Source organism: Agelaius phoeniceus, chromosome 1 (assembly GCF_051311805.1).
Source record: "Agelaius phoeniceus isolate bAgePho1 chromosome 1, bAgePho1.hap1, whole genome shotgun sequence".
NCBI classification, from domain to species: domain Eukaryota; kingdom Metazoa; phylum Chordata; class Aves; order Passeriformes; family Icteridae; genus Agelaius; species Agelaius phoeniceus.
The window spans coordinates 88,799,709-88,822,147 of record NC_135265.1 but is presented as its reverse complement, the minus strand read 5'-3'; the positions used below and the strand labels follow the sequence as shown (position 1 = coordinate 88,822,147).

Here is a 22,439-nt window from a genome sequence, read left to right as displayed (position 1 = left end):
TATGCAGTTAAAACAGTTAATGATACTGTAACTCAAGTAAAATTCCTCCCTACCCCCCCACTAAATGGTTTGGAAACAAGTGCTGATTTTTTTTTTCCTTCTGACCTACTTCTTATTAAATTGTATTTAACAAGATTAAGTATGCATTTGCATCAGCAACAGCGTTTCACAGTCAAATGCTGGATGACAGAAAGAGCTAGCTTACTTTCTCTCCAATTCCATGCCATGAATCAGTGAATTAATTTACCAGTGGATGTGGAGAACAGCATCTTGAAGCCTGTTTTATAACCAGCCATCAGTGGTATGCAATGAAATTCTTGTAATGAGCAAATCTATCAGACAGACAAACTGCTCTGGTACTTGGGCATTGGCATTGTAGAAAGCAGAATGAGAAGTCCTAATCCCAATTCCTGAAGGACAGTACTTGCCAGTATTGAATTATATGATTTTTATTTTTTTCAGAACACTTCATGATGTGTTATAAAAAGTTCCTTTATTCATGTGAATAATTCTTGTGATAACTTACACAAATAAGTACTTGCTTGAATAAGAGCTACAGAATTGCATCCTATGGGAATGACTTCAGCAGAGGTTTCTAAAGCATTCATCATTCTTGGTGAAAGTCTTAGACTTAGTTGATTAGGAATAATGCAAAATTATGTGCTATTTGCAAATCTTTACTCTCATTTAGCATTTACATACCTACAGCAAGTATCATTCTCAGACTTATTGCAATGAAACCTGAAGCAAGAGAAAAACTTACAGCTTTCACTGAGTGCCCCAGAAGCCCTGAAGTGAATTGCTGGCAGAAGTCAGTCATTTAGCAAACACAGAGAAGTCACCAGTGCATTGTGACAGGGAATGGGAAAGCAGAACAGACCAGAATCTCATTTCTTCTCAGAGCTTTCCAGCTGATGAGTATCAACTGAAATACCAGATTTCCAAGAGGGGACTAGTGTAGGGTAATGCATTAAACAGAAAGCTCTCCACCTCAATAGTTTTTATATTAAAAAAAAAAAATGTATTTATCAGATAGAGCACTTTGAAAAAAACTCTAAAGGTGAGCATTTTATCTATCTGGGAACACTAAAGAAAAGCTCATTTATGGAAAAAAATTAACTGTTTTAAAAAATTGATTTAGGCAAAGTTCCTTTACGTATCTTTGTTAAATTTAAAGACCATTACTTGGAAGCGTGAAAATCACATTTTGCTTGTCAAAAATCAAGACAATGTGACATCAGAAGTGTTGGGGTGTGAAGCAGTCTACAGGGCCAAGCCCACAGTAAAGAGCTTCAAAAAAAGTAATGAATGCCAAGGGGCTCTGAGAGACAGAAGGGACTCCAAGATAGCTTGATGGCTTGATTACCATGTCCTCACTGACTGAAATCAGTAAAATGCTGCAAGATTTCTGCATTTGTTTTGCAGTTTAATTGTAGTCTTTAATTCTCTTAAAAACCAAAGCACAGTAATTCCAAGTATCAGATCCAGGGAATCACCAAAACTGACAATCCAAGTACATGAAGCTGTGTACTTACCATTAGTACCATTCATGCTTCTGTGCCTACATTGATGAATTCATTCCTGGCTCCCAAAAATCACCCTCTGCTGTTACAGACAGAGCTGCAAGTGACATTCTGTATTTCATAACCCTGAGTTCAATATCCATTATTGCTCCTTATGACAATTTTAAAGATTTGTTTTATTTAAGGAAGCTTTTCTTTATCAAAATAACTGTAACAGATGTTTTATGTTCCATTTGTTTTGCTATGTGATAGCACTGCAGAGAGAGATTAAATTAACTCTCCAAGTAGTGTATTTCAAGGGTGAAAATAAATGAGAAGAAATCAAAACATATGTCCAAGGGAAAACCAAGCATCTATTCAAGGGACAGATATTTTTGCAGTACTGACTTTACTGGTTCTTTATATGGTGCCATTGTTTCCAGTGAAAAGTGTGCAGCACATTCCCAAGGTCTGTGCACATTATCACATTGGGGATCATGAACTTCAGTTAATACTAAATCTATTCATAACTTACCTTTTTTCTCCTGAATGACAATTCCCATATTCCTCTAATGAACATGTTTTTATGTCTCAGTAATCCTGGTCCAGTGTACAGATTGATAAATACTACAACTAAAGTATTACTGTAGGTAAGGATTGGATTGCATGGCTAGAGTGAAATTACTGTTCATTAAAGAACAGTAATAATTTATTTGACAAAATTTAAAAAAAAAATTAAAAATCCTGTTTGGAATTTCTTGAAGATGTGTCATGGAAACTGTATTACACTACATACATTTTGATCGACAAGGCTGCCCCAGGAACATTCCTTTTAAAAAGTATGAATAGTAAAAAGATTCTATATTTTAAAGGTTTTTGTATACTGAGTAAATAAGCCCAAACACTGTACGATTTCAGCAGTGAAGTATGTCATGATTTTTGCCTTGCTTGTCATGATTAACAGAACGACAGATCCGCCCACAAGTCACTAGCACCATGACAAACCATGCTATGGCAGAATGACAACTTTTCTCATCTAAATTAAAAAAGACATCAAGAAAATGTCACTGTTCCCATATTGAAGTCTTCTGACAAAACAAAGCTAGCGACACCACAACAGTCTCTCTCAACAGATGCCTCTTACTAAAACTTCAATTTAAGAAAAATGCTTTAAACACAAGATATTCTCCAAGGCATTAATCATCAATAGCGATCTTGGGGCTGATTGTATTCTCTGCTTTCCAGGTCTGTATATATGGAGTTATTTTGATTATGTCTGTTTTGGAGAATCAAACAATTTTGAAGTGAACTAGTGGCACATAAATCATTGAAATGTGAACTTGAGAACTTGTACGCTATAGCAATGTAGAATTTTTTTTGTATACAGCACATCTTTGTGCAGAGACCCTTAGGTCCCACATATGAAAAAAAAAACAAACCAATAACTCTTAACTGCTTTTAGCAGAGCTAAATACTATTTAGGTTGAGTTATTTTAGCATGGAGTAAGTTCTAACAGAAGGCTTGGGTTTTCTAGACACTGAAGAATGACTTTAAAAGTGCTTGGTGCACACAGTTAAACTCAGAGATATCAGAAGATAGAAGATTGACATATCAAGACAGAAAATAGACTGAATTATACCAGAAAGTGTTTGGTATATGTACTGGGCCATTGATCTGTACAGAGGGAATTTATGCTAAAAGTAATAACAGCCAGTAGAGATTTAGCCAGCTACAAAAGCTGGGTTGAAGATTTATACTGTTACCTCAGACGAAGCATGAGCTCACAGTTAGGGAAGTGGTTAGCGTAAGTTGGTTGACACTCCCTGTCCTGCCCCTTCAGGCTGAGCTGTTGCTGTGCATCCAGCTGAGCCCGAGCTTCCTGCATGGAGGATTCTGTCCCTGGTGCGGCGGAGTCCCCTGAGTCTGCAGCATGGTCATTGGCAAGATCTCAGCTCTCCTTTTGAATAAAAGGAGCAAAAGGGGTTAATGCAAGTTGTGCAAGGTTGTTTGGGGAGTCTGTGGTAGAGGTGGGGGTCAGATTTCATTCATTTATTTGCTGTCCTTTCTTGCAGTCCTGACCAGGAATGCTCATCATTTTTCATCAAAGAAATAGCTGGTGGTAGCTCAGCTAATCTTATCAGCTGCTGCTCTTGCTTTTTAGGATCAATATAAAGCATTTCCAGGTTCCTGCAGTGAGGTTCCATGGTTTCTTAGCTGTGCTAAGAGGATCCCTGTAGTGTTTCTTAGGTGTGCTCTGAAACCCTGACAATCTGTATCCCTTGCAGTGCTGTCCTCCCAGTGCATGCATATATATGTCTCCTTCTGAGGCACACATGGGCACGTTCTTCTGTTGTCTTTGCACATTGTTTTCATTCCTTCTCATAATTTATTCATGCCAGTTTGTCATCAAGTATTGTATTTCTGCCCATTCATTATTCAGTGGATGATAAAGAAATGGTGTAATACCAAACAGCATGAGGAAGAAATGCACCAGGGACTTGGTAGATTGGGGGTTGTATGTACAAAATTCAATGAGACATTCCAGTTCATTCCCTGTCCTGGCAAACGTTACTGCTTACTGAGGGGATGATCGTTCCAGCAGTTGTGTGCCAAAATCCCATAGATCCCATCAGTTTCTGTAATGAGGACTTGCAGTTTCAGATCCTTGGAGCACAAGGTTTTCTTTAGCTACCTGAAAAGGTGCCCCAGGCTTCTCTTCAGTCTCTTCAGAGGCAATTGCAGGTGGTGGCTCTGACAACACACCAAGTAACACCTGGCTGCAGGTCTGTAATTAGCAGCACTGATGTGAATAAACCTGTTCACAGCTTTAAAATTCAGCAGATGTACAGGCATTCATAGGCTCAGGACCTGGTTGTGTGTGTTTTTTGTGGAGTAGTTGCTCAATGCTAAGGTAAACATCTCTGCTCCTACCACTGCTTTCTTCTGGCTGAAGTAACAAAGTTGAAAAATGCAAAATCCGTATGGGAATAGTAAAAGCTTCAGTAAGTTGTTAATTGTTTAGACAAATAATTTACTTCCATGGATTTCTACCTTTAAAACACTGTATCTTGTTGACCACAACTTTAAAATGTCTATTTTTCATTCTTCTCCTGTGTCTTCTGCTGGATTGGGAAGGTGGACAGCATGGCGAGTCTCCACAACATACACGTTCGCACAGGCTGCTTCTGTAACACTGGAGCCTGCCAGATGCATCTGGACATAAGCAATGAGGACATCCAAAGGAACCTGCAGGTTAGTCTCTGAATGTGGTTAGAAGTTAAGACCTAAAGTGCATCACATCCCATGGTTTTGAGTCTCTGTGACTTTAAATGAAGTTAAATTTGACTTGTTTTTTTTAAGCATTTAACTGCTTTACCTTGTTAAGGAACTAATGATTGAAACTCGGCTCATTGAAATGAGGTATTGAAACAAAATCATTTGATGGATGCAGAGAAGTATGTGTTGCTTGTTATTATTTCATCAGAGAATAGAAAACCCATTGTTTGGTTTTGGAATTGCATATCAAGACTTCCAGCAGAATAGAATTTCCTGGACAATTCCCCTCATGTTTTTCTTTAAGTATCCTAATTAATTATTGTACATACTAATGCTCAAGAATTGTAAACCTGTTGCTGTTGGGTGTTACAATTTAAAATACATATGCAAATTGGACAGGAAACAGTAAAGGCAAATATGCAGTGAATCTCAGAGAATGAAGCAAATTTAGATGAAATCTACTTAGATTACTGGTGTGTTAGATTTTTAGAATATGAATGTAAAGATTGTTTTCAAGATTACTAATGTTTTCCATAAGCTGTCATTAAAAGATGTATAGCAGGATGTATTACACTGAAGTGGAGGAGGCTTCCTGTCTGCATATTTGTCAGAGTTTGAAATTACAGTAAATTAATTCAGAACAATCAAAAACTTTATTAATGGTGTTCTTTCAAAGGTAAAAAAAAATCTAATGGCTATAATGATATTATAGCTCCCAGAGACATATAGGTAATTTTGCAAGCACATTTACATGCAGGCCTGATAGCACCAGTTCTTAAAGGCTTCTGCAGTTCTTTAATAACTTCCTTGGGAAAATGCTGCTTTGACTTGCCATGGAAGCTCTCTCCTCTGAGAAAACAAAAACAGTCTACCCTTTTGCTGAAGTGAAAAAGGCCAAATAACCAGCTGCAATGCTCCTGGATCTCCTTATACAAGGAGGATTTTGCTAAAGGAGTGAGTGACTTCTTTTAGGTCTGTGCCATTTAAATGGGGATAGGCCAAAGTTAAATTTGTGGAGAGACACTTAATCGCCAAAGGTTGTATAATGAGGTGGTACAGTTACACAGTCATTATCTGGGGACATTCCACGCCCATCAATGCTTTGAGAAGGATCAGGATGAGTTATTGACAACATTACTGTGTAGAGGGAGGCATTTTTTATCGCATTATTTGCACATATACTTCAGTTTCATCTTTTTCCAGGGTGCTGGCTGTATTCTTCCTTCCCTGATGAAGTTGTACATGATAAAATGCCTGTGAGGGAGGACTTTCTGTCTTCAAGTGTCCCTGGAGAAGTGTGGTTAGTTTTCTTAGAGTGTTATGTAGGAACTCGCTTACTTATTTGCACAGTAGGAACCTCTCTCCTCAGTCAATCAAGCAATACTTGGCAGAAGGGTTACAGAAGGGTATATTAATGCATGCAACCTAATTTTGAAAATATTGCTTCTGCTCTGTTGTCAAGGATGAAAACTACTTGACACTGCATTAAAATATTTGCTACTGTGTTGCATGCTTTGACATAGATGTGGGGTTTTTATTTCTCCTTGCATAAATGGCATCTGTGTTCACTGTCCTGTGACATTTCTTGCTTAAAAAAAAAAGACCTCATGTAAATAAACTATTCATGTGTCCATTTTTAATGTGACAGAAATGTGTAAATAAATTAAATTCTGAGAAAAAATACCCAACAGCTGCTGCACTTAGGAAATAGATGCTGAGTTTGGACTAAATCTTAAGTCCATTGGTGAGCTACTATTAAGTGGATGAACAAAGGGGGAACTCTAGCTTGCAGTACTCAATGACTCACTTAAAGAATGAGAAACTTTTTCTCTTAAGGGAGAGTTTTCCATAGAGCCTTGTCTGAGAGACTTGTCAGATGAGTATCTACATGGAGGTCACTATAGGGCATTCAAAAAATTTTTCAACAAAATTTTTTCAAGTGGAAACTTGTGCTCTACAAAGGAGGAAGTGTTGGAGGGAAGCCTAGTTCCCTTTACCCTAAAAGCAATGTGTTGATGGATCAGCAAGACAGATTTGTTGGATATTCCTATGTAACTTAGGATGTCTGAGCTCTAGATTCAAGTCTCTGCTTTGCTGCTATCCCAAATGAGTTAGTTCTCTGCTGTTTGGACTGTTAAACACAAGCCATGATAAAGCCACTGGTGGTATAAAATAGTGCTTTTCTGACTAGTGAATGTTGAGAAAACTTCCCCCAAAAATCAGCCATCTCATGGTTTGTTTTCTTATCTGAACGTAACATCACAGTTTGAATCCCAGTGAACTATGCAGGTGAGACTGGAATATCCCTGGAGATTGTCTGAGCAGACCATCATGGGACATACAACCTTTAAGTGATTCTTTATATGTTTTTGGGAAGTATCTCTTCCCCTAGAATAGAATAGGACAAGCAGCTCAAAATTATCTTCATAGTCTAAGTAAATCATAAGATGATTGAGGGTATTTTCTCTTTGTATTGATGAGTTAACCATCTATTTTTTACAGCAGTTTTTCAGGTTAGAATTAAGAGACTCATTAATAACTAGGTAAAATTAGAGAAAAATAAAGCAAAGTCTCATGACAGCTCTCTGGTTTTCTTCGTATTTCAAACTAGGCTGGCCATGTCTGTGGAGATAACATAGACTTACTTGATGGACGTCCCACTGGTTCTGTGAGAATATCCTTTGGCTACATGTCTTCTTTTGAAGATGCACAGACTTTTTTGAATTTCATCATAGCCACCAGACTCTCCAACTCGGATGCTGAGATTCCTCTCCAGTCTGTTACAAAGCTGCCGACAGAGTCTGTTCCAGATGACCACCTTTCATTTAACAAGGCAGATGAATTGTCTCCAATACTGCAAATCTCTGACAGAGAACTCGGGAATATTCCATCTGAGGCAGAGACAACTGGCAGCTGGCAGCCACCAGAACCTGAGGCAGAAAGCATGAGGGCAGCTGTTTCTGAGACTGCAGTGCCAACGTATAGAAAAGGTGGCAAGCCCATCACTGTTGCCAAAATTTACCTCTACCCAATCAAATCCTGCTCTGCATTTGAGGTATGTGCTTTGAGCCATTCGGAACTACTTGTGCAGCTCAGCCTTGTGTTTTTCATCAGACCTGTGTGTATGACATACCAGGAAGCAGGGTGTGGGTACCCATGTTTCCTTTTTTCCAGGTTCTGGGATCAAGTCCCACATGTTAGGCTACCTTGAAGGATTTTGAATTAGGCTGAAGTTACAGGGGAGGGGTAAATGTGTCTTCTGCTCTCCCCTCCCCCACAACTGGCAAATCTGCACGTAATGTGCTGTCTTGAAGAAAATAGTTGGATTTGCAAAACTTGACTAAAATATAATCAAATAATTAGTATGCTTTTACAGAATGACATGTGATGGACTCGTAGGCATTGAAGGGTAGGCAGCAATTGAGAAGTAACTTGATTAACATGTTATAATTGAGAGGCGGCTGATTTACATTACAAAGAAATGTTATCATTAAAAATACATTTGCCACAGAAATATGACATTTAAGTGTTGCTGTGCTATTTGAAAGTTCACTCTTTGAAGATTTTAATTGCTTTTTTACCAAGTTAATAATATCATCACCTTAGCTGTGACTTTTTTTTTTTTTTTAGTAATGCATGATGAAATAGGTGTATGGCCCACACATGACCTAGGATGTCACTCTGCTTAGTACCATACTGGGAAGTGATTTAATGAATATCAATAATGATATAACTTTCCTTACGAAAACTTACTGGTGTAGGTCAGTGTCTCACATCTGAGAGAAAATTGGGGTCAAATCCAGTGACGAATCTCCTGAATTTCAAATAGGGCTTCTCAGCTGATTTGATAATGTTTTGGTTTTTTTCTTTCTCAGTGCAGAGTGGTTGGGCAATTAAACACTATTAAATGATCAACAAAACGTCTGTATTTTTAAATTTGGATTGGCTTATGATGTCTTTAATTCAGAGACACAATCCTGAGCATCAAATGAGACCTGAACAAACAATTTCCACCCCTTATTAACCTCCCACTAGATCAAACTGTTTAGAAAATCAAATTAATTGCCCATTTCCTGTGAAAATTTTTTAGCCTTTGTTGAAGTGTTGCAGTTTTCATAGCTGTATTAGAGAAGCCCAGTATGGAAGCTGCTGAAATATGTTGGCAGTACTCATGCACCTTTGGGGTTAAGTTCTGTTTTTGACATGCAGGCTGGTGTTGTGAGATACATGCCACAACATTCAGCACTAGGAAGGCTTTGAAGTGATTGTGCCCAGGAGCAGGTAAGACATACCTCAGCATGAAAGAAAGCTTATGTTTCCCCACAAGCTGAGCCAGATTTCTCCTCTTCAAGCTCTGTGAGGGGAAACAGCTTTAGGTGATAAATTCGCACAAACCTGGTACTCCCCAGCAGACAGGACTGCAGTTCTATATGGAGGGGGGAAATCCCCATGCCTCATGCATAGTGCTTGTGCCAGGCATGTGTTAATGGGCCCCAGAGTGAAAACAGGACTTTTCTTACCTCAGCTTCCACCTCTACAGCTCAACACTATTCTGTAAGCAGTGAAAGATGGATACCTGCTTATTCATTTTAGCATAAAATAGGCATCTGCAGTAGGAGAAATAAATTTTCCTCAATATTTCTGTTTCTTTTCATTGACTGCAAGAGGAATCCAAGGCAACTTGGATTATGCAGCTAACACTAGCTGATCTGAATAATTTAAAAACAGATATAAAATCTGCAACTACATTATGAGGTTTAATTTTGCATGTCTAGAGTAATTTTTGAAGTCTGTTTTGATTTTTTTATGACAAAGCCTCAGCTACATACAATAAAGGTCTGTAATCTAAGCACTGTCAGAGCCTGTATTGCCAAAGAGTAACAGAAAATTAAATAAATACTGGATTTTGTGTATGGTACTGGAAGGGACTGGAATTTGACTATAAAGAGCATTTAGCTCTTCTTCTCCTCTACTTAAACAGTAATTTTTATGCATTTCCATATGGTTTCCATGTGGCTTATGGAAGGTACATGAGTGCATGCAAAAGAACAACAGAAGTTGACCTAACAACTGGGAAATTGTTGTTATCCACTGGGAAAGGGCTTTCACTGCATTGGGAGAGCAGGCCAGGAGTTGAAGTCAAAAGAGTATTTTGATGGGGTTTTTATATTGAAGTAAATCCCTGCAAAAAATATGTTTGGTTTTGCGACTTTTCCTGTCCACCAGATGTTCTTCATGTTTTTTCTTCCTAAAAGTCTGACTGGCACTTCTAGACCTGTCATACATTTATAACCAGCCTGTGAAAGATCTGCCAGTCTCACTGTCTGCCTATAGAAGAGATAAAATACCATCTTACAGACCACCATTTGTAAAATGAACTTTAAAACTCAATTAATCCCATTCTAAATCACCAAGTGTCTTACTCTCTTCCCAGTGAGAAAGAGTAGAATAGGAAAGCCATGACTGCCAGGACCCAGACCCTGCAGAGTGCAGAAACTTCCAATATGTATCTGTATATATGTTTTTATATGTCATTACTGCAGCTTCAGCCTGTATCACATTGAAACAGGAAAACAATGTATGTCACATGCACTGGAGTGTGAAGCAAGACATGCTAGAGAAGAAACCTTACCACAATTAAATGGAATCAAATCCTGGAAATCATTTTGCTTTCTAAAATATTGATTATGCCAGAATCTCTAGGCTTTATCTTGAAAAGACTGAATCATAGCCAAAACTATTCTTTTGCCATTTGTTTAGTGTGTTTTTTTCATAGACTTCTCACTTAACATTTTATTATCTCCTTACTTCAGGAAATGCATAAACTTCTAAAGTAGTTCTAAAGTAATCATGTAGCTTTAGTCTTTGATTGGAATCCAAGAATTGAAAATCATCTAAAATAGCTTTAAATGCTTTGTAGTTGCTGGAAATGTAAAACAGTATTTTCCCAATTAAAAATTTGATCTCCTTATTTATCAGTTATAGGGTAACTCAGCTGATGTGAAAAGGTAGAAGTGGTTCAAATGCCGAGCTGTAGTAAATTCATTCACCTTCCAATACGTTGATACTTGAGATCAGAAGCTCATGGATTTGTAGGTTCAAGTGGAGGCCTCCTGCTGGTATGGGAGGTCAGACCTTTAGCATGTGCTGTAACTAGGTTTTATTGTAACTACATGATCACTTGAGTTTTCCTAAAATAATGTGTGCAGTGGAAAATTCCAGATAACTGTGAGCAGGACTCAGCCCATCTGCCACTGAAATCTGCCCACAGAGTTGCTGGTTGCAGGATAGATGATTAGTGGCAGGAGGACAAACTTGAGGAGGATGTGAGTGTGAACTCACAGCTGTTTGATCTCCTCTTAAGAGTCACATAATCTCCTCCTCTCCCAAACTCTGATTTTTCTGTTCTATTCTAAGTGGTTTAGTATGAGAGGTTCTTGACCTCCAGCGAAAATGAGAGTGCAGAGTGCTTTGGCAGCTGGGAGGATGAAACTTGGCATGAAGATTGTTAGCTTGCTGCAGGTCAGGTCATTTCTGCAGAACTGTGTGGAGTGTTCCTGGCCACTGTTGTCCCATGGATTTTGTACACATGGTGCAGGAAGCAGAGGGCAGAGTTTTCTAGCTCAGCTTCTCAAATATGTGTTCTTTTCCTACAATTATTTTATTAAATGGAGAAAAGCAAAGGAGTAACCTCCATCCCAGACCACTTTATTTTTTCCAGCATAAAAATATGTTTTAAACATGCATTTTTAAACAGGAACATCTCTCATGTCGATGACTTTTGCATAATTACATAATGCAATGTGCCCAGTGAAAGAGGTTAGGAATTTAAACTAATAACTAATTAATAACTTTATTATTCTTACAGTAGATTTCAGAGTATAAAAAATTGCATCTCAACAGAGAAGACAAACTAGCTTTTAATTCAAAATACAATGCAAATTCCTAGTGATCACTGGATAAATTATATGTAAGACCACTAAAATTTTTAAACTTAGATAATTTAAAGCCTTTTCAGTGATTCCTTTAATGTGTTCAAAAACTGTGTTGGCCTTCATGATGGCATTACTGTGAACTATGGGAGAAATGCAGCACAAAATATTTTACAGAAAAATCTGAAATAAAGAAAAAACCAAACAACCCCACATGTTTTTGGAGTGGATATTTTCATTTTGTGATAGGAGAAGATGGACTAAAGCAGATGGGACAATACCAAGTACTGGCTGTATATGCAATGATCCTCATGACAGGTAGAGGAGACCATAAATTGAATGATCCTAGTATGTGTCATCACCTCCCATGCTTGGAATGAAGGTTTATGCTGGTATCTATCAGCTATCTATCTAAAACCATGCACTTCCTGCTTTCCTTCTGTCCTCCTGCTTGCAATTTGTCCCAGTAGCCAGAAATGGCCAGGCAACTTCAGGGAATCCCATTACAGGCTATACAATGCACTATTGCTCACTGCCATATATGCTAACTGGCTCCATTTTACTTTATTTAACAATCCCTTCAGCCCCTTTGAAATAAGGGCAGGATAAGCTCTGCACAGCCTAGGTGCTGAGAGGAGAAATGAATGTGTTCTTCCTTGGTCATCTCCAGTGTCAGTATTAGCAGCAAACCAGCTCTGGCTGTTCACAGCCATCTGTGACTCTCCATCCAAGGCTGCCACAGTTATTTTGTTGTTGCAACTCCCTTTACCAGGCTCCTAGCAATACAGTGCAATACAGTGAGCTGAAAAGTGGACAGGGAGTTGGGCACCTGACAGTGCACAGAGAACATCCATGACAGGCCTGGGACTCACTGCAGGGCACAGTGTGTGACTCTCACTGCAATGGCAAATACCCAGAGGAAGAGGGAAAAATGGGTTGAGGACCTGTAGTCATGGGCTGCATCACATTTGTGGTTTGAGTGAAGCATGGTGTTAGTTGCCATTTTTTCAAACCTGTCAGAGGTATCTTGAATGGAAGGTGTTGATTATTTCCAAATATCTGCTAGCTAGTTAGCTGGAATTACCCTTTAATGCCTGTCAGCATGCAAGAACTATCTGATTAAAGAGAAGATTTATTTTGCTCATAAAGCCTTTTGCCTTCAGTGAAGGGTAAGCAAATGCTTAAGCTATTTCCTGAAAAAGATTGCTGTCCTGAAGTGGAACCAAAACAACTGAATGTTGCAAGAGGGAACTGAGAAACTTTGTGGTCTTCTATTTTTCTGCTTTTTTAGTTTACTCTGCTTTCAATATCTATCAAATCCTGTAGAGATCTGTTGGATTCGTGGGAGGATGTATTACCAATTAATGATCTTCATTTTTGGAAGGGAGATTTGTTAGCAGGAAATTCTTGCAGCTCTCAGATGATCACCAGCTCTTCAAATGCATTTTGTAATCAAATTATACAGGATAACCAAAAATGCTGGTCTCCCCAAAGAATAATTTCCACTAAGAACAAAAGTGTATTCTTCAGCTGATGTGGCAATCCTTGGGCTGATTCCTCTCCTAAAATAGACAAGGAAAAAGGTTCATATAGCTGAGGTGCTGACAGTTTGAGGTTCTTGGATAATGTGATTTCAGATGACATGTCAGACCTAAAATTTCTATTTATCACAGAATTTTCATCCACTTTATCCAGTTACATTAAAAATTGCTAAATAATATTATAAATCAAGGGGGTTGATAGAACATATTTCTGCTCCTAATTTTTATTTTTCTATTTTCTGTATTCAGTATAGTTGGTTGCACTGTGGTGGAATTGTTTTTATTTCAGCTTTGATGCTTTAAGTTTTCAGTTCTACCATGCCTGCCCTTAGCTTTCTATAATCAGGCAGTCGGTGCTGCTGCAGGCTTCTATAAAAACAGGAAAAGTTTATAAGAATGAGATATTTTAGGGTCTGTCAAGTTTTGGGTTGATCACATGATAAACAAAAATGTGATTTTTAATTAATCTAGCTAGTGCTTCCAGACATGCTGTTCTTCATAGCATCAGGCTGTGCTTGACATATCTTTTACTCAATAGGGTTTTGCTGAAATCTTTTGTTGGCTAATCCATGTGAGATGTGCTCAGCTTTTCTATAAGAATTCAACAAAGTTCCACTGTAAACTTTTCTCCCTATTCATCTGTGACTAGAAAGCATATGTGAGCTGAAGAATATGTTGGTGGCCAGCTTTATATTACAAGAATGGTATTAATATTTTAACATTCTGGAGAAGAAAGCAGATATTAATGTCACCCAAAGGCATTACTAAAATTGCTCTCTTTTTGGATTTCAAGATTACCATCTGTGTAGCATCAGAAACAGATGTTCTTTTCACCAGAAAAATGTATGTGAAAGCAAGGACAATATTCTTGTATGGGCTATTGAATGTAAAGGCTGTTATAGACATAATGGAAGAACAGATAGCAAAGAAGACAATGTGTTTTGTTGTAAGGGAATTTAAAGAAACTATTATTCTCCCAGCAAAACCAGAAGCTTCAGTGGCAGAGATTTTCTCGAATGGATTAATTGATAAAGTGGTCCCATTTTATGAAAAACAAGTTTTTTCAGAATTTTAAATTTCACCGTTTTCTTGCTTTCTGTTTGTTTGGTTTTGCCTTAATTCATAAAATTCCCATAAAATTTCTGTGCTTTTTAAGTTAAATGAAAATTTCTGGAGGAATAGGTCCTAAAAATGGATGAGTATAAAATTGAAGACATCTTTCAGAGTGCTTCAGAGATTGTTTATTCTTATAGCTCTGTTAAACTGTATGATAATATGTAACAACTTTCAGTAATTTGATCTTTTTTTGTCAGCTTTGTGCAGTGATATCTTTATCTTTGATGAACAGATTCTTTTCCCTCTCTTCTCTTTTCAGCATGAATCTATTAATGCAGCAAACCCTTTTTAAACCCTTGTACCCCCTCCTAATGCTTTCCCAGGTTACAGAATGGCCCGTAGGAAACCAGGGTTTGCTGTATGACCGCAACTGGATGGTTGTAAACCAGAATGGAGTCTGCATGACTCAGAAGCAGGAGCCAAGGTTGTGTCTTGTGAGCCCCTCAATTGATCTGAAGCAAAAAATTATGGTCATTCAGGCAGAAGGTTAGTAAACAATATCCTTTCCTTCCCTTCTTTATTGGTGTCAGATTTCTAGGCAGGGACACCTGCATGCTCCCACCAAACTACTGAATGCTGTGCATCCTTTCTTGTGACTTTAGGGACAAGTTCTGTGCCAGCTGTGGGCAATGAAGCCCTTGGGGGGCTTCCTAACTTATTGTTGGACAGGCAGAGAGTAGACAGTGACTCCCTATGTGCAATCATAAAGTGAATGCTTCAGGATGGAGAAAGGAACAGACAGAAGTGGAAATTTACTGACTAGTGTCTCTCCATAGCATGAAGTCCCACAGCCTGAAGGGATTGTTATTGCTGCAAAGGTAAGGAATAGAAGTCTTAACATTAAACACCTTGGACAAAAACATTCCCATTTTGTATCTCTCTTCCTCCTTCCATCTGTGTGATTAGAGGGGTAAAGTCTTCAGTGGAAATTAGGATGAATTAAAATAAGGACCAGACATTATGTAACTCAATTAAATACTTGCACTAGCAGGCAAATATTTTATGATGTTTGAGCTTCCTGGGAATTATCAAAATCCTTTTTATTCACTGCTGAGGGGAAAAAAATGAAAAAAAATATGTAAAGTGTTACAGAAAGGCCTTTACTACTCAGGGGTGAAAATTATTTACTTTCATAACAGTGCCATTGCCACTGAACACTGGAACAGGTTTGAATTCCATAGAAGTCATTACTAATGCTGAGATTGCATGTGTCTGAATAGTGTTCATCCTTTCTCTGGGGTCCCACATTTGCTCAGCCCATAATGTCTTAACCACTAATAATACACGTGCCCACATTTTCAGCAGCTAGAGCAAAACAAGGGAACCTGTCTTCAGATTTTTCACCCTTTTTTAGAAATCCATATGAGTGGATCTGTAACCAGTCTCCTTTCTGTGTATACATTAGAGTTGCTGTCATCTCCAACTGTTTGAGCACCCTCCATAGAACTAAGTCTGACTTGTTGATTCTTTTGGTCTGAAATAGGTTTCTCAAATGTACATTTTGATACTTCAACTAATTATCTATTTGCTATTTTCTGTTTCCAATCCCAAACACAAGCTAGTCTCTTCTTAGGGATTGCAGACTTGCCCACTGACACATACACTGCTGCTTTCCTCTCTTTCCTCTGCACTATTTCCTTGAAAATCTATCATTAATTCATTTCAATTCTACATGGAGCACTTTGCACCTCAAATTTCTATAGTAGAGTTGCACAGACAGCCTTCTCCCACAACTTTTAAATTATCAAGTGCTTCAGAACTAATTATTTCTAGAGATTTATTTCCTTACCATCTCGCTTCCTTTCTGACCATTTTGAGCCTGTTCTTTTTTTTTCCTTGCTAGCACTCATTCAGACAAGTGCCTACCCATTAGTATGTTCACCTGTCAATAACACCTGTCAGTAAGACCTGTCATACTTCAGGGAGTCAGGAAGAAGTTTCCCCAGACAAAAGTGACAGTCAAGGCACCCATTTGATCTTTGGGTGAGATTTACTGAGATTTACAATCTCTTGCCACAGTTAGTGCCAGGGTGAAATTTGCCTTTAAATTCTACATTTTACTGTGTGTCTTTTTTGGAATTTTCACTGTCATTTGCCTTTCCTTCCTATGAAAGTGAGAACCATTTCCCCACAGAAGTGATTGTCCAAGTCCATTGATCATTTTTCTACCCAAAAGTAATTGATCAGTGTGCTCTAATGGCAATGTCATTGCCATTTATTTACAAGCCTGCTTTGGTACAGCCAGTGTGTAAGAATGGAGTCTTTTTATTCTTTGTATAATGACTCTAGCTACCAAAGTCCTAGCCCATGAGGTGATCTGGGGCCTCTTTTTTAGTAGTCCTGCTGGTTTTTAGTCTCATGATGGTCTTACAACCTGTGGCATTTTTTAAAATTCTTGACAGTGAGATAATGGGAGCCTTTTTCTTGGGGAGTCTATTCCAGAGCTTACTGCTCCTAAGATGGCACAATGATGGGAGCACACACAAACCAGCAGGATAAGGCTGAGCACATAAATCTGTAGGAAGTTGTTCCAATATTTATTATGTTTTCTTTCTTCTTACCTGCAGTCTAAATCCATTATTTGTTTGTTGGTGTTAAATTTTTAATCTTTATCTTTTATCTCTTCACAAACATGGGTCAGTGTTATGTCTCCCACTTAAATAATTTCATGGCAGACAAATTTAATTTAATAAATTGACTCTTTCCTCACAAATCCCACACTAATCCCTGCTGCTTTTGTCACCACACCTCCAGCCTGTCTGTAGTTGGTTGCAAACATAGGGCCTGAAGCTGAATGCTGCCTGTGAGCAGAGATCCTTGTGGTGGGGAGCAGTGGAACTCTCTTGAGCCAGGCTGGTTGTTCTGAAGCTCAGCAGTGATCCCTGTGGTGGGGAGCAGTGGAACTCTCTTGAGCCAGGCTGGTTGTTCTGAAGCTCAGCAGTGATCCTTGTGATGGGGAGCAGTGGAACTCTCTTGAGCCAGGCTGGTTGTTGTGAAGCTCAGAACCTTGGCTGCCTGTGTTGGTGGCCAATGCTATTTCAGATCTGTAGCTCTTGGCCTGGTGACTGACAGCCGCCTCCAGGTCTCCTCCTGCTCCGCTCCTTCATCCACGTGGAAGGCCATCCACCTGAACCACCTTTACTCAGCCACAGCCGCATGCATCTTTCCTAGCTGAGCTTTGTTCCCTCCATCTCTCCTCCCCCTGCCCTCACAGTTCCTGTGCTGAGTTTCTCTGTTCTTTCCATTTCTGCCATGCCCTTGCTTTGGTGACTGTGCAAGCCCAGCGCCGCAGGTGACGGTGACAGCGCAGTCCGGCGGCTGCTTCGCCTCTGCCAGGAGCCCTACCCGCGGTGCTTTCCCTGCCAGCTCCGCTGCTATCCGTGCTTTTCCCCTGGGAGCGCAGCCTGTGGCTCGCACCTCCGCCCAGGGCATGCTTTGCTGGCTGGAGGCGCCTCTCTCCAAAAGAGAGAGCCTAAGGCAAGCGTGCTGCTGGAATAGGGCCTCTGGTAAGTGCCTGAAGCCGAGTGAGCGGATCCCGCGTGGATGGGGTACGCAGCGGTTTTTAGGAGCGTTTTGCTGTTACACTGTTAGGTTATGGTGAACACTATCTGTGCCACTTTTAAAACATAATGAGTCTGTTCTCTCTTCCCCTCCAGGCACACGTGTTCCTCTCCCTCTAGAACTTTTCATTAGTGGAAAATTTGTTTATGGCTATTTTATTTCAATGTGGCTTAATATTCTCTGTCTTCTCTGTCCAAGAAAAATTTGTCAGCTTGATTTAGTGTGACTGTAACTACTTCAACACCTTTTGCTGAATTCTCTGTGTGCTGAGATACCCTTTCAGTGTTGTTCTTTAACCCCTGCATGTTGGGTGTCTCTGTAGCCCCAGCTGTGGATGGGCAGAAACTTGCTGTCTGACCAACCCAGCTGTGCAATCGTGCCACCCGTCCACTGTGGGTAGCAAGGATGGCACAGTGTGGCTCTACACAAGCCCAAAGCTGCCTGAAGGCTTAGGATCTTTGCCTGGCATGCCTGCAAAATTAGTTGGCTTGCATGGCAGCTGGGGAGCTCCAGGTGTTTCCCGGATCTCTGACGGAGGGGTTAAGTGAAAGTAGAGGGAGAGGAAAGGCTTGTGTGTGCTCTCTCACTGGCTGTACTTTTCTTCCTCAGAGGGAGTGAGATTTTAATTTTGAGAAACTGCATTTATTAATTTTGTCAGAATTATTTTCTTAGGCAATGAGGTTGTTAACAGGCATTCCCTATTTTGTTTACTGTTCAGAGTGTAACAAAGCCTTGCTATCACAGAACCCAGTTTGAGAAAATCAGTGTACCTAACTCTAAATCAGACTTCGTGGAGAGAAAGAATTTCATGTGTCTTGAATGAAATTATTAGAGGTTTGGCTCCCAGTAACTGAAAAGTGGGCAGGAGCAAGTGCCTTCATTTCCAGAAACCCTATTACTGGAGTGAGAATCAAGGGAAATCTCTGTGTCCTCTTCCATCAAATGCGTGGGAGCACAGATTACATCGCACTTGTTCCTGACCTACACAAATGTGTAGCCAAACAGAATTCAGCTGAGAATACATTTCTGGAAAAGACTTATTTCTCTCTTTCCATTTTAGCTAACAATCAGCATTACTCTGGCAAGTTGAGCATTAGTTTGTCACTGCACAGTGGGAGAAATTCTGAGTGTCGAGGAGGCACCTTAAAATATTGGAGTAGAAAAATGCTGGCAAAACTGAGCAGCTAATTGCACTTTATGGAGTTTATTGTGCCTTCAAATAGTCATGTGTTACTGCCAATAAAAATAATGGGAATTAAGTGCATACACTGATGAAAGAATATACATGAATGGTTTATATTTCAGTCTATTGAAATAACAGATCTCTAATTTTCCTCATTGATTGAAAATAGGAGCTATAACGATAAGATTTTTTTATATTAATACTGTGAGCACATCTGTGAATTTTATTATCAAGCAAATTACCATGGAGAATGACAGCTTTTGCACTTTAGTGACTGGTAATATTCTACTTTATTTTTTTTGCCTTAAAGACAGAATAAAATTGTAATTAACAATGTTTAACTGACCTAAACATCACTGTAAAATGTGTACTGTTCAATAAAATGTGATACACTTGCTGGTGTATAAAAGCCTTTTTAAAGCCCTGAAATTCTATTTTAAGAAATTTTGTGATTATGCCTTTCTTAGGAAGTATTTGAAAGATGTAACAGTTTAGATTGTTGCAGGATGAAATGTTTCAAACTCATCTTTTCCAGAAGGAATGATTCTAATGTTTAATTGTTTCAAAGCCCAAGAGTTCTAGTTGATAAGATAATAACATTGGCTTTTTTTCAGGTTGTTACAGGGTAGTTCAAAGCATTTTTTACATGTATTATTTTCTTAAGTGAAAACAACTTTTCCCCCTCTGTCTTCACTTACGACATACACTAACATAATTAACCAAAGAAGAGGTAGACCACTTTCTGTTTTGTAAAACATGCATGAAACAGAGTTGTGGTATTACAATTACAATAGTGGTGTTACAATGAATCTGATCTACATTTTATTACTCTTCAGAAGAAAATAAGCCAACTCGATTTCACCATATCACAGAGCTGGTAGAGCATGATTTTTTTTTTTGTTTTACAATATTGTATAATATCAAAATATGTAGTTATAATTCTGGGAAATGGGGGTGTAGTCAAAGTTTTGGTTAATATGTGTTGCAGTGTAATGAAAAAGCTGGATTCATTGCAGTCACACAGTAAAACACTTTGTTCTTCATTTAACATTATTGTTTTCAATTAACAGAAAGAAAAGTAGAACAGCTTTTCTTTTTGGTTCTAGCAAACTACAGTACTCTTTCCATATCTTTGGCTCATTCTGTTCAAGATGAGAAAAATGTGGGAGAAGTTAAAATAGATCATTACCACGGAATCCTCAGCTGGTTTAAACTTGGAGATGAATAGATGGAAATAATTGTCTCATTTGCAGTTTTCCATACATTTTGTCTTGTCTTTAAATTATCGTAGTTTTGTCTCACAGAATATTTCTTTTTTTAAACAGACTGTGCCTCTTTTTTTCTTCCCCCCTCCTCCATCTTTCATCTTTCAGATCACTCAGTCCTTCTACTCCAGCATGATGGTGTTTAATATCATCTCCTGACTTGTCAGAGGAACCATCCTTTCAACAGAAACCGTGACTGAGGCCATAATTCTGTGCCAGTTTTCTTGCCTGAGATAAACAGAGAAGGAAATTACTCAAAGCTGAAGTTGTTTATTTTTTAAATATGCTTTGAGTACCAAGGTCATCTGAAGCCTTTGCACTTTGTTTTATCATTTGGAGCCACCTGCCGGCAGAGAATATAATTCTAGCAAAAAGAAAAAAGATTTTTTAATTTGCTGTTAATGAAGCTGCTGTGACTGTGCTAAGGAGCAAAAATAGGAACTTTTTTCATGATCCTGTCATTCTTCATAATTTTTTTATTTAAATATGACTTTCTGTCTTCCCACCTAGGCATGGACCCAATATCTGTGCCACTAGAAGATAATACTGGAAAAGAGGCTGTGATCTGTGAGAGTAAAGTCTGTTCACACAGGTAAGGGAGAGCAGAAAGGTACTGAAGCTGAAAATCACTGTAGTGGCACTCAGGATGTGAACAGATGTACACACAGACTGAAGTCCTTGGAAAAAATGGTGGAAAGCAATGAATGATTAGTGGACCAAGAGAGTGGTCCAATTTAAATAAGTAAGTTAGGATGCCCAACATGTCTGATAGAAAACAGTAAAAAATTTTAAAACATGAAAAAGGGAGAGGAAGGACAGTACAGTAAACTGACTTTGCCCTCACTTTAATGAGTGAGATCTTTTTATTTACTTGCTCCAAGCATGAGAAAAGGAGGTGTCCCCAGTTACCTCTCAGAAGGACTTGAATTCAGTTCCCACATTTAATAGTGATGATGTTAGCAGCTTTGCCCATTTCATACTGCACAGATTTAAAATTGCTAGAACCTTCTAAAGTTATAAACAGCTTTCCATATTTACAACCCCTTGTAATTTTGTTTTGACCACCCATGTTGTTCAGTGTCCCCTTAACGATCTTGACTGCAGGTATATAAGTTAAATAACATTAATTCTAATCAGGAGACATACCACTTTAGTGAATATAACATTAGGAATAAAATTATTTCCTATCCATAAACTTAAGTGTTTATTCATCATATTTTCTAAGAACTTCCTGCAGTCTCATTAAGTTTTCTGAGTGGCAGTGTATCAAGTGCCTTCCTAAAGTACATTTGCATTATCTATTATGTTTCTTTTCAATGAGTCTCTTGGTAAATCCAACTAAAAGAGCCACTTAAAGATTTATGTCTTCCTTTCACCAAGGTATACTAATTTTTTGTAGCCCTCTACATTTGCTTCTCTGAGTAACACATAAACAAACCAGCAGAAGACCTGGCAATTTCCCCATGGAGCCATGCAGAAAATTATCTTCTCCTTCTTTTCTACTACCTATTCAGATGATAAAGAGGATCTTTTCCTCAGAAGTGTATTTTTCTCAGGTAGTAGAACCCACCCAAGAGTCATTTGTTTTAACCATCTGTCCCACTTCCCTTAGTATTGACTCATCCCTAGCCTCCCCATGGTAAGCCCATCTATTACAGGCTATAAAACAGCCTGAGTTATCTTTCTCTCTGTGTGCATAAAATTTGTTGCCATACTGTTTATTGTAGCTTCTCTTTCATGTAACTGACTGTGTCATTTTTATTGTATCAAATTGGAAGTTTTCATGGGAAACTTTCTTAGAGTTCTGTGAAGGAAGGAAAGAACAGAATGAACAAGAAAAGGGTTGTGAAAGCAAATTGCAAGGAGTGGACTGTGACTAGCAACTAAACAAGACAAGAAGTAAAGCAGGATGAGTGAACAACATTGATGAGCCTCTGAAACTGCTCAGAGACCCAATAGCCATTTATGCCAGTTTCCAGTGTTTCAGCAGAGGGGCCTCCAGGGCCAAAAATAATGAGAAAAACAGTGCTTTGCAAGAGGACAGGAGGTGATTTGTGGTCAG

General features: G+C 38.7%; 1 protein-coding gene across 1 annotated transcript in view; it reads left to right on the top strand.

Annotated features, from left to right (window-relative positions):
- MOCOS (molybdenum cofactor sulfurase) overlaps positions 1 to 22,439 on the top strand; it is a 208,403-nt gene that overhangs the window by 165,321 nt on the left and 20,643 nt on the right. Inside the window, exons 7-10 of the mRNA XM_054644346.2 lie at positions 4,639 to 4,755; positions 7,391 to 7,834; positions 14,692 to 14,854; positions 20,888 to 20,969. Of these exons, the coding sequence (XP_054500321.2) occupies positions 4,639 to 4,755; positions 7,391 to 7,834; positions 14,692 to 14,854; positions 20,888 to 20,969 (806 nt within the window). The remainder of the gene's footprint in view (positions 1 to 4,638; positions 4,756 to 7,390; positions 7,835 to 14,691; positions 14,855 to 20,887; positions 20,970 to 22,439) is intronic.